The sequence below is a fragment of the Alosa pseudoharengus genome, unplaced genomic scaffold (genome assembly GCF_046254945.1).
Source record: "Alosa pseudoharengus isolate Yale_2024_CS ecotype anadromous, Long Island Sound unplaced genomic scaffold, YU_APseudo_1.1 YU_APseudo_1.1_scf_18, whole genome shotgun sequence".
Lineage (NCBI taxonomy): Eukaryota > Metazoa > Chordata > Actinopteri > Clupeiformes > Clupeidae > Alosa > Alosa pseudoharengus.
This window is the reverse complement of record NW_027468650.1, coordinates 12927657-12940156: the sequence shown is the minus strand read 5'-3', so window position 1 is coordinate 12940156 and position 12500 is coordinate 12927657. Positions and strand designations below refer to the sequence as shown.

At 45.8% G+C, this 12500-nt stretch overlaps 2 protein-coding genes across 3 annotated transcripts in view; both read right to left on the bottom strand.

Annotated features, from left to right (window-relative positions):
- LOC143131851 (rho GTPase-activating protein 12-like) overlaps nucleotides 1–3203 on the bottom strand; it is a 25002-nt gene extending 21799 nt beyond the window's left edge. Inside the window, exon 1 of the mRNA XM_076291437.1 lies at nucleotides 3066–3203. The gene's annotated coding sequence lies outside the window, so the exon portion shown is untranslated. The remainder of the gene's footprint in view (nucleotides 1–3065) is intronic.
- An 892-nt stretch (nucleotides 3204–4095) lies between these two features.
- The window catches only part of LOC143130947 (kinesin-1 heavy chain-like), a 24847-nt gene continuing 16442 nt past the window's right edge, over nucleotides 4096–12500 (bottom strand). For both annotated transcript variants that reach the window (XM_076290261.1, XM_076290262.1), the window contains exons 17-26: nucleotides 11913–12030; nucleotides 10496–10551; nucleotides 10125–10234; nucleotides 9698–9799; nucleotides 9287–9347; nucleotides 9086–9157; nucleotides 8759–8863; nucleotides 6745–6961; nucleotides 6377–6512; nucleotides 4096–6213 (exon numbers count right to left, since the gene is read on the bottom strand). In XM_076290261.1, the coding sequence (XP_076146376.1) occupies nucleotides 6204–6213; nucleotides 6377–6512; nucleotides 6745–6961; nucleotides 8759–8863; nucleotides 9086–9157; nucleotides 9287–9347; nucleotides 9698–9799; nucleotides 10125–10234; nucleotides 10496–10551; nucleotides 11913–12030 (987 nt within the window). In that variant the 3' untranslated portion in view covers nucleotides 4096–6203. The remainder of the gene's footprint in view (nucleotides 6214–6376; nucleotides 6513–6744; nucleotides 6962–8758; nucleotides 8864–9085; nucleotides 9158–9286; nucleotides 9348–9697; nucleotides 9800–10124; nucleotides 10235–10495; nucleotides 10552–11912; nucleotides 12031–12500) is intronic.

The following is a 12500-nucleotide window of genomic DNA, read 5'->3' as shown; positions in this document are numbered from 1 at the left end:
ACTGAACTCCATTTCTTAACAGAATGCAAAACATTTCAAGCAATCCGTGAAATCTACTTCCCAAATTTTGAAGAAAAATATCCTAATTTTATGACTCTACCAATCCAAACCAAATTACCTTTTATTTTGGGTGAAGACAAATCCAGCTGTATCATAGCTGCCCAGTACATCCTTGCCTGTCACCAACTGAGGGACAGTGAGTAACTTACATTGAACCTACATTTGTACATATCCTCACACAGAAACACACATGCACGCACACACACACACACTGATATATCTCTAGCCACACACACACACGCACCCAGTGTTTCCCACAGAATTAATTTCTATTTGTTGTGGTAGGGTTGCCGAATTAACTTGAATGCAACAGTTTTTAACAAATTAGCGCACCGTGGTTATGATGCTAATCGGATTTAAGCACAATTTAGCACAACCTGGAAAATCATTGTGTGGTGGTCAATGTTGATATTGTGGTGGGCCGCCACAAATAAGTCGATGTATAGGAAACACTGTGCACCCTCACTATCCTCTGTTTAAAAATGAAATGACATTACGATAATTAATACTATAGGCTGCCTATATAAATGTCTGTTTAGGCACATAATTCACTGTTACATTCCTTGTCTGTTGTTATGTCCATGTCTTATACCTGTATGTTCAATATAGAATTGCTTTGGCAATACAAATGTCTAACTATTTGTCATGCCAATAAAGCAATTCTTTGAGACAGAAACAGAGAGAGAGAGAGAGAGAGAGAGAGAGAGAGAGACAGAAACAGAGAGAGAGACACAGAGAGACAGACAGAGAGGGGGGGGGGCTGGTCTGAATAGCTAACTGGATGGAGACCTTGCTAAGAGCTGTGCACCAAGATAACAGAGTGTGAGCCCTTCAACTTCAGGACAGCCTGTTCCTCACAACACACTACTACACTGCATTGAGCCTCGCTTACTATGGGGTGTGTGTGTAAGACAGAGAGTGAGAGTGAGAGTGAGAGAGAGAGAGAGAGTGAGAGAGTGTATAGGGGGAGAACAACGTAGTAACCTTTTAAGAAGTCCTTGATCCATGTGATCCATGTTTTCCATGTTAACGCGACAATACACTACACTGCTTAGTCTATTGCACACAGGCACACAGGATGAAGAGAGAGTGCGTGTGTCGGTTTGTATATAAAGGATAAAAGTGTGAAAATGGACCATACAGCATTAGGGGTGTGGGGTATGTAGCTCAGCTCTGGTGCCTACATGCCTGCACACACACACACACACACACACACACAGTGTCTGTGGTTTCTGAGGTCAAGAGTAATGATGCTCATGAGCTCACTGTTTAGGCTCTCTGCTCAGGCACACGGATGCAAATGCGCGCACACACACACACACACACACACACACACACACACACACACACACACACACACACACCAAATACAGCAAAGAGGAAATGACCCGTGTACTCCACTGAGACACGCACACATCTTTACCTTGAGGGGAGGAAGTATCACAGTCACACACACACACACAATTGCATTTCAAGTTCATGTTGCTGGTACACCGTACATCTCTGAGCTGCAGTAAAGTCTGTCCTCCTGGTGCTCAATGCCAGCACAGTCTAAAGGAATGAAGACACCAGCTCTGCAGCCAGCTTCCAATACATAAGCACCGCTATGTGCATCTGAGAGTTCTCTATGGTGTGTTTAAGAGCTGGTCCACAGATGCTGTGGCATTGTGTGTGTGTGTGTGTGTGTGTGTGTGTGTGTGTGTGTGTGTGTGTCAGGGTGGGGGCTGCTCTCTTCTAGTCAGCAGCATATGCCTCAGACATCTGTGATTCAGACTCCTGCTGGACCTGACCTTTGTTTGGGCACGTCTGCGAGTGAGTCTTGTCCTCTGTGAACCATCCATATGGATTTTCTGTGTAAAGTCTGAACACAAAAAGCACCTTCTTCGGGTAAGAACTCTTACCCAGGCTATTCTTACACTGCTTTTAGCCTTGGCGCATTAAAGGAGTACCGTGGGGTTACATCAGAGAGAGAGAGAGAGAGGACAGTGCAGTAGCAGCAGCATCATCCCGCGAGGCGTGTAATCTCCCACATCTGCTCCTCGCGACCACATGAGCAGCACACAGGCTACACAGTGGATGGCGTGCGCTCCGCGTGCTTTTGTTCCAGCGGCTGATTCAAAACAGCCGCATCGCGAACGTGCCCAACATGTGCGAAGGAATCTCGGACGTTCCGTCACGTCCGTCAAGCAATCAATCACACCCCTCGGAATCTTTACGGTTTCAACCCCATCGACTCGAAAGGGCCATCAATCATTCCCAGTATAGCCTCCTCTCCCACTGTCACACACCCACACAAACACACACATCTAGGGACAAACTGCGGGCGTGGGCTTTTGAAGACCACCGCATCCGAAGGTCTAGATAACAGGTTCCTTTTGCACGCTTTGCTCTCTTTATCCAAGAGGTAGTTCATTCAGTAGCATAGGCTAGCCTATAGGTTCTAGTACCGGAGCTGTAGGGCGAAGACACAAGCCACCTAGTCGCGACACAATGCGGATGCCTCAGCGTCCGTAGAGGTCCTAAGTGTCATTGTCTGTGGAGTTTGTGGTGAAACCTGCGACTGGATCTGACCGCGAAGCAGCAAAATGGGCTCAGGCAGCTTACCACACCACCATCAACCGCATGCCGCGGACCACAAAACCTGTTCCAGGGAACGTCGCCAGCGAAACCCGGATAAACTTCCACATATCTTTTCATCGTGACCCACAAGCGCTGCAGAGTGCGTTCCAGTCCATAGTTTACAAGGGCAGGGGCACACGTAAATTAAATCGCATATATAATAGTAGAGGCTTAGACGAACCGCTGCGCCCTGGACTTATGTTAAACACTGCATAGGTCAGCTTCCCTGTGGAGCCAACAGTGTAACCAGATCTGCGAGAGCGGCGACTGGCAGTGTCGTGAACCGCTTGCTTGCGGTAGGCTTCCCTACAATCAGTTGTGGGCTAGTTTTGGGGTGTAGAGCATCATCTCTCGGGAAAGCGAGCGTTTTAAGTCTACGCACTTACCGGGTCGAAAGGCGGCTCGTTCCTCTCCCAACCGAGCGCTGCTCCGGGCAGAACAGCTTTTTCAGATGAACTTTTTTCTCTGTCGAGAAATCCCGAGTCAGCGCGCACCCAGGACAAAACACTGGCTGCTCCTGTGCCTCGTTTCCACCCGGACTCAAGCGCGCCGCTACTGTGTGCGCGCTCCCTGAGCTTCTCGTCTGCTCTCTCGTGTTGCTAGGGGTCGCGGCAGGGGCGAGCCCTCTGGTGGTCTTGCGGCGATATTGCAATTGTGCCCTGAAGTCTTCACAGTGAAACTCATGGTGAAACTCCGCAGCATTCACACTCCCATCACCACCACGACACGACCAATTCCGTTCATCACCCCACCTCCACTAGCCCAATTTTAGAACAACAGTTTATGGGCTGGGTCACAGCTATGCTGTTCGTTCTGATAAATAGGCTACCAGGGAGGTTTGTGGAACCAATGGTGACTTGAGGAGCCGTCACGGTCATCTGTTCTCATTCATGGCCCAGTTTGATCAACTGGGTCAAAATGAGAATTCTTAATTAAACAGTAGCTTAAGCCCAACTGCGATATTTTGGGAGATCACCCAGGAACCGGTGGCGGCGTTCCTTCCTGCAAACGTTAATTGAGTTACCACAATCCGCATCTCACCTCCACCTTATTTAATAAGTAAATCCAAAGGTCTTACTTTACCAACGTGTAGTCACCAGTCTGGTTGGTAACTAACACTGTAGATGTTAAGTCAACACAACACGTCATTGTCCTAATTATAAAGAGGCCCTTTATAAGTATCACATTGCATTATTATGTAACTTTGTTGTAATGATTTTAAAGGCAACGTTAAATGCTGCCCTCTGGGGGTAAGAAGTGGCAACATGGTGTTAAAAAAACGGCCTCAGGCAAATAATGTTAAACACAATATTTATCTTTCGCTGCCATCTACTATTTATGAATATGCGCTTTCTCTTTGTCTTCAGGTCCCTGACTTACACCAGTCAATTAGTTTGAGACGTGAATGATGAGTCATTTTTCCAATGAAGGGAAGGGATTTTTATTAAAGATTTCTATACACTTACAGTAATTCACCCATTTACCTGGACATATGCTCACGCAAAGAAGCCAATTCAGTTTATGATTTTTAATCAATACTTTATTCATGTTACATCTTTAAAGGTTATAACTCAATTCCAGCCTACAGTACACCAAATGGATATTTCTTCAGTCTATCCAAAGATCTTTCTCTGCTTCATAGTCACACTCACACAGCGGTCCTGGAGAATGAAAGTAAGAAACACACACATGTGCTCGTGCACAACCACACACTCACACACACACACAAAGACATACATAAACACACACACACACACACACACTAACACCAGGAGCCAGATGTAGTGTTGTCAGTATTACTGGATTTAAAAGCAAAGCTCTCTCCCTCACACCACTTCTGTTACAGCAGTTACCATCTCATCTGCACACACACACACACACACGCACACACACACACACTCGCACACACTCTTATTCATTTGTCTGGAGAGATGAAGAGATGGAGAGGGAGCACTACTTTGATTAAGTTTATGTTGGACATAAGAAAAAATATCAATAATTATAACCTAAAAAATAACACGAAGCAGGTAAAAAAATAAAACAAACACACACACACTCCCCACAGCTACAGTCTAGAATCACATAGTAATAAATAACTAACCTATGGCAGCTTGGGAGGGCCAAAAATCATCAGGAAAAAAGCAAAGACTACTTAGGAGTTCGACATGCCATTAAAACCCAGCCCCACCTTATTGACCAATGAGAGGCCGGCGTGAGACGTCACATGCAATGCTATTGGTCAAGAAAGGGGGGGGGGGGGGGGGGGGGGGGGAGAGAAAAAAACTAAGGATGATCAAGTGTAACCCTCCTTTCATTTACCCATCAACACAGATACACACACACACACACACACACACACACACACACACACACACACACACACACACACACACACACACACACATGCGCCAGAAGGACAAGAGTTTACAGAAATCAAAGACAACACACAGAAATAATATTCCAAGCGCTAGTGTATGCTTCCACACCAGTAGTGTGTGTCTCTGTGTGTGTGTGTGTGTGACGATCAGTAGTGTATGTGAACGCTGTGTCTGTGCAATAACCTCTGTGTATGTATGCGTGTGTGTGTGTGTGTGCATATGTGACTACTCATCTGTGTCACCTGGTGACATGCTCTAGTGCAACACCTCTACTTCCGTGTGTGGGTGTGTGTGTGTGTGTGTGTGTGTACGTACATGACTACGTATTTTTAACGTGTGGTGACGCTCTACGAGGTCCTCTCCATTTAGGAGGAAACCCTGTTTCTGAAACATACGGAGAGAAAGGGCGAGAGAGAGTGAGAGTGAGAGAGAGAGAGAGAGAGAAGACAGTACATTGTATGAGATGGAAGCCTCTACTACTTGAGATTTCACTAACATTTCTTTTTTCTTTTACGTCATTATACTCTTTCTCTGATTCTTCTCATCATTTGATCTCTTCTTTTTTTCTTCCCCAGATACGTTTATGTACATTCAGTTTGGCTTGGTGCAGACGCTGGGGACTGTGCAGAGGGACAAATCTACACACTACACACACACACGCAGGCACACACATACACACACATACACACATACATACCACACACTTGCTACACCCACACATTTGGGCATGAGTCATGCAGATTTGCGTGTGTCCACACATACACACATACACGCACTCTCGCATGCATGTTACACCCATACATTATATGGGAATGTGCCATGCAAGTCCAAGCACGCGCACACACACACTCACACACACACACACACACACACTCTAGCACACCTGAGGGCAACATGTCCCTGTGTGTAGTGAAGTCCGATGTGTGTTTAAATACGTTGGAGTGAGGGGGCCATACATACATACATACATACATACATACGTACGTACATATATCAGACTGTACATACAATTTAGGTCAGATCAGTGTTTGTACATGAGTCCTTCATGTCTATCGCTCTCTCTCGTTCTTACACACGCACACACACACACACACACACAGTCCAGTGTGTCTGACACAAGTCATGCCTTGACTGACATCTGCCTCTTCAGCTGGAGCTGTAAAGATGGAGAGAGGGAGAGGGAGAGAGAGAAAGAGAGAGAGTGTGTGAGAGAGAGAGAGGGAGAGGGAGTAAAATATAAATCAAATAGCATTGTAAGTAAATAAGTCTTTTAAATAACTTGGATATCTGAAGTAAAACCGAAGTTCAACAACACCCACTTCTTGTCCTGCTTGACTCCTCCTCCACGGATGCCCATGGCTGATTGGTTGTTCTGGAAGATCCCTCCCCCTGGGCGTGTGACACCTGGGTGGGTGGGGGAGGCGATGGGAGGCTGGCCTGGCCGAATGGGCTTGGCTAAGGGAGAGATCAGGGGACACATGAGTGTGTGTGTGTGTGTGTGTGTGTGTTAGAATATAGAGTGACGCTTACGTTTTCGTCTTTGTGAGCGGTCATGCTGTCTGTGTGTGTGTAGGTGTATACACACCATGTCAGTGCTTTCTTGTAAAGTGTGTATATATGTGTGCGTGTGCGTGTGTGTGTATCTGTGTGTGTGTGTGTGTGTGTGTGTGTGTGTGTAAACCCTCACCGATCTGGGCTGAGTGGCCCCTCCTGGCCATGTTCTTGGCGCGGACGGCCTCTTTGATGCGGTCCACCTCGGTCTGGTAGCGCTTGCGGTCGCGCGCCGCGTTCTCTTTGGCCTCCTTGAGCGCCGTCTCCAGGGCCTTGACCCTCTCGGCCGTGGCCCGCAGGCGCTTCTCCAGCTTGGGCAGCTCGCAGCGCAGGTCAGCGTTATCACGCACCAGCTGGAGGAGGAGGAGGAGGAGGAGGACGAGAGGAGGAAAGAAAGAACAGAGGTGAAGGGGGAGAGAGAGAGAGAGAGAGAGAGAAAAAGAAAGAAAGAGAGAGAGGGGGGGTGAAGGAAGGAAGAACAGAGGTGAAGGGGTAGAGAGAGAGAAAGAGAGAGGGAGAGAGACAGAGAGAGAGGGAGAGAAAAGAGAGAGAAGCAGAGAGAGAGAGAGAAAGAGAGGGAGAGAGAGAGGGGAGTGAAGGAAGGAAGAACAAGTGAAAGGGATGGAGAGAGAGAGGGGGGGGGATGGTATCATTTGAGATAAAGGTTGTCAGGGTGCTCAATCCTAAAAGTCCTTGTTGTCTAAACAGCAGCACATTGCATTTATTTGCCACTTGTCAATGCACCCAAAGCACTTTGGTGTTTTTTGTTAGTTGGGTGCTCTTTGGGTTGGGCATTATTAATGCGATTCTTCAGACATGGCCATTCAATAAATAATTTTTTTTATTTTAATTTTTAATTTAATTAAATTTAATTTATGGAGTGCCTTGGTCTGGCGACTCTTCTTGTTTCCTTATTTTTTTTTTAGAGAAACAATAAGTGTTGAGAAGCACAAAGTAGTAGCTTTGAAAAGTTTGAAACACAGCACACTTTGGCCCTCATTTATCAATTTGAATGTGAGCGCTCGAATCTCACGTTAAGTCTCAACTCGTGTACGCAAGTTTTTGAGGCGGCATAGCACGGTGCAGCAGTAAATCGCCGGAGGATCGGAAAGTTGAAGAGTTAAAGAGGCCCTATGCAACAATTTTAGCAAAAATTACCTTAATTATGCAGGTTGAGAGTCGTTCTGATGGTTCTACAACACTTTTTGGGTCGTTTGGTGGGTGCTTTGTCTCCCCCTAGTGCTTTTGTAAGAATGTAGTTTCTAAGACGACTGCAAAACAGACTCCGACTTGGCTTAGTTGCTGCTGAAATTGTAAGTAGCCTACCCTTGTAGCCTACTATTACGTTTTTGTAATGTGGTTTGGTAGTCTCTTGAACAATGTGTTTGCTCGACCGTTTTATTGTGAGCCCTGTATGTGTTTAGCTTGGTTTCTTGATGGCTAGCTCGCTAGCTAGTGGGGGTTTAGCGTAGCAGTCACTTGCTACCGAAGCTGCAGGGGGAGCTATGTCATGAAAAATGCAAGCCAAAATCAGGCGAAAACCCAGAAACAGCGAAGGAATAACCAGACTTGCATAGGGCTTCTTTAAATTCATGGAATATCTTGGACCTAAGGCTTCTCCTGCACATCTGTAGCCTACTTGCCGTAATGTAGCCTGTTATGTTGACACATTTGATAGGATAGCCATATAGGCTATGTGGAGAGGATTACTTTGTCTTTGGAAAACGCAACAGTCATAAATTACTTTTTATTATTTTCAAAGGACAAATGGCAGTGTCGTATGATTTTGTCAGGAATGTATTTGTAGTATGATGCATTCTCTCTGCGAAAATAAAGTCTGTTGCACTTTGCAATAGTTTCCCGGGTTTCTTGCTGTCACTTTTGTAGCTGTCAAAATTAACAAGGTTCAGCTGGACTTGCAACGTCACTGAGGCCATCTCGAGGTCACAAATGTTTCTCTTTTCGACGTATAATGCACCTCCATGTCTTAAATTCTAGGGGCGAGGCCTTTAAAACAAACATATATAGGGGCGTGATATTTAAATGATGCTTGTTTCCAGCCGCCACACTTATCAACAAATGTTTATTCTTACGCTGGAATTGGAGTGATGTTGTGTGTTTGGTGATGGTGTGTTGGTGAGGACACATACTTGTTTGTGGACTTTGGTCAGCTGTTCTAAATTGTTCTCCAGGAAAGAGATCTTCTGTTTCTGAGCAGCGCTGCCTCCAGTGTCGTCAGAGTCCATCTCTGCACTCTACACACACACACACACACACACACACACACACACACACACACACACACACACACACACACACACACACACACACACACACACACACACAGTTAATAGAGGGGTCGCCATCACATGTCCATGGTGGCAAGCAAGTCTGCTAAACAGGGTCTTACTTTCATTCAAAGTCACATTTATAAACCCAGAACAAACACACACACACACACACACACACATTCCTACCTTTTTAACTCTTGTGGCCAGATCCTGCACAAACAGCTTCCTGAGGTTGTGCAGTGTCTGCAGCTCCTTAGCCTGAAACACACACACAAAGATAAGTGTTAGATCCAAACACATTCATCACACAAATATTCACACTGAAAAAATTATAGTGTGAATAAATCAGCCACACACACACACACACAAGCACACATAGTGACTCACCACTGTCTCCTCCAGTCCCTTCAGGTCCTGCCTGGCTTGCTCCCTTCTGTCCTGCATCACCCTACACACACACACACACACACACACACACATTACACATTACACATTTGGTTTGGCCTGTTTTGACGTCTTTGCTGAGAAAAGTCTTTGAGCAACACCAGAAGGGCACTGCTATCTCATTATCCTGCCCCCTTGTTCCATTCATTCTGTGTGTGTGTGTGTGTGTGTGTGTGTCTTACGTGAGATCATGCAGCTTGCGGCTCTTCTCCTGGTCTCTTTCTGTGTGTGTGTGTGTGTGTGTGTGTGTGTGTGTGTGTGTCTTACGTGAGATCGTGCAGCTTGCGGCTCTTCTCCTGGTCTCTTTCTGTGTGTGTGTGTGTGTGTGTGTGTGTGTGTGTGTGTGTGTCTTACGTGAGATCGTGCAGCTTGCGGCTCTTCTCCTGGTCGGTGGATTTGAGTTTCTCGTGCTCCACTCTCAGACGTTCCTGTTCCAGCATGATCTTCTGGTTTAGACTGAAACACACAAAAAACACACACACACACACACACACACACACACAGAGAGAAAATCAATAACAATAACACTTAAATTTACAGCAAAATAAAAAAGATTGTTTTTATTGTCATTCCCAGCTCTTCTGTACAACTCATACTTGTGTATGGGTCACTACTATTTCATCAGGTCCCTTTCCACAGGTGTATAAAATCAAGCATCTTGATTATCAATGCAGACTGCATGGTGCTTGATTAATACACCTGTGGAAGGGAACCTGATGAAACCCATGAATAAGTGTGTGAGCAATGGTGTGTGTGTGTGTGTGTGTGTGTGTGTTCTTACTCCTGTAACTCGGTGATGAGTTTCTCCTTAATGTCCAGTTCGTCCCTCAGGCTGCTGATCTGTTTCTGGTGGGCCTCTCTGTGGCTGTGAATCTGCTTCTCCACAGCCTCCTACACACACACACACACACACACACACACACACACACACACACACACACACACACACACACACACACACACACACACACACACACACACACACACACACACACACACACACACACACACACACACACACGGACGCACACACACAGAAACGTAAGCACATACGAATTTAACAAATAAACAAACAGAGTTAGCAGCATCCTGTAGCTGATATACAAGATGCCAGTTTGGACGGAGATGGACATTACTCTGGTTTGGCCTTACCTTAACCTCATTGGCTGTCTGAATCTCATTCTCCTTCTCCATGGCGTGGACTTTTTCTACACAAGACAAACACACAGGGACAATGTGTCATTGCGCAATTTCACAAGATTTTTTTCGTGAGTTTGTTTAAAAGGCTTGCGGGAAAAGGCTCCTGAGTCACTGTTGGCCAAGTTTGACTCGTTTGCTGTTGGGGTGACTCGCTGGCCTGCTCTTGTAATTGTGTGTGTGTCTACCTGTGAGAACTGTGCAAAGCTGACTGTTATTGAGTGTGCTGTTTGTTAGATGTATGAGTGAGTGTGTGTGAGTGTGAGAGTGTGTGAGTGTGTGGGCTGTATTTTCGGTCACCAGCGCATGGCGTAAAGTTCGTTATTCACCGGCGCGAAGTTGAATTCGTTATTTTGCACCTTTATTTTTTAAGCATTGCGCCCAGGGGTGTGGCAATTAACAACCTAGGGAGGGACCTGGCGCATTGTCTAAAAATCGCTATCATACACCACCTAAACCTAGTCAGAAGTCAATGGCGAGTTGTTCATATGCTATTTTAAGAGCGCATGTCAACAGTCATATTGGCAGGTGCACGCACCATCCTTCTATCATTCATGAACGCACACCAGCGCACGTCCATGCAAAGCATTACAAATTGCACGATTACAATGGTAAACATAATTAGAATAAAGATATTACGAAATACTGTACATCTCATGATGAGTAGTTATTCACCATCATTTGCAAATTGGTAATGACGGTTAAAAGTGATTAGGGGAGAGGCGAGAGACAATGGAGCACAGCTGAAGACGCACTGTCACGATATAAGCAACTCCTCTGCAGGATAAATGTTGTTTTATTTAGTCATTTGAGCAACATTAGGGTAAGTGTTGCTTTTTCCAGCCTATGTTTTCTATGGTAACCCATTGTCAGTCAATAGTGAAAGTAACTGCATATAACTGTCTTGTCGTTGACTGACTCCTTGGTGAAGTTAGTTTCACTTTGCCAATGAGTTCAAATAATAGACGAGTGCAAATGCGTGAAGGCTATGCTAGGTTTTAGTAAAGCATGGTTTAAGAATGACTATTCCATACGGTCTCGCAAGCAGCCTCCTTCAAATGCGCCGTTGAATGCCAAAATACCGATGCATTTATTTGACATATCGCGCGTTGCGCCGTTAAAGGGAATGACAGATGTCATTCTCATTGGTTTAAAATGATGTTACGCCCCAAACACACCCATATGACTGATTAAAAGACCTAGGAACACCTTGTTACGCCATGCGCTCCACTTTTGAGAACGAAACCCCTCCCAATGTGAACTGGACATCCTACTAAATTTGAATAGACTTTTGACGAGTGACGATGCACTTTAGAATGTCATGATAGGGCCCTGTGTGTGTGAGAGTGTGAGAGTGTGTGTGTGTGCATACCCTGTGCACTGATCTTGACCAGCTCCTCGTTGAGGGAGTCCACATTCTCCTCCAGCTGCCTCTTCTTCTGTTCCACATTCTGCAGGTACTCTGTCAGAGACTTAATCTTAGCCTCGTGCTGAGAGAGAGAGAGAGAGAGAGAGAGAGAGGAAGAGAGAGAGGGAGAGAGGGAGAGAGAGAGGAAGAGAGAGAGGGAGAGAGAGAGGGAGAGAGGAAGAGAGAGAAAAAGAATGCTGTTAGAGTGAATGTCACATGACCTCTATGACCTGACTCCACCCCCCCCGGGTCGTCATAACCACAACAACAAAAACATTCAGCAACAGAGTGCAAAGCAGCTCAGGGTATTGAGTATTGGAGGGAAAGAAGTGTGAATCAGAATAATTCCTGTGTGCATTACTTATTCCTGCCCTGGCCCTCAGACCAGCTGGAGCCAGGAAGCAATGTGAGGTGAGAGAAACACTTGGTTTGTGGAGCTGGGTTTGGGGGTAGACCACTGAGAGCCGTCCCAGTCAAGATAATTATCATACAGAACAACTAAAGGTGACCAGACCCCTGATGGTATTCATTAACATTTAGAGTGTAGGAGAG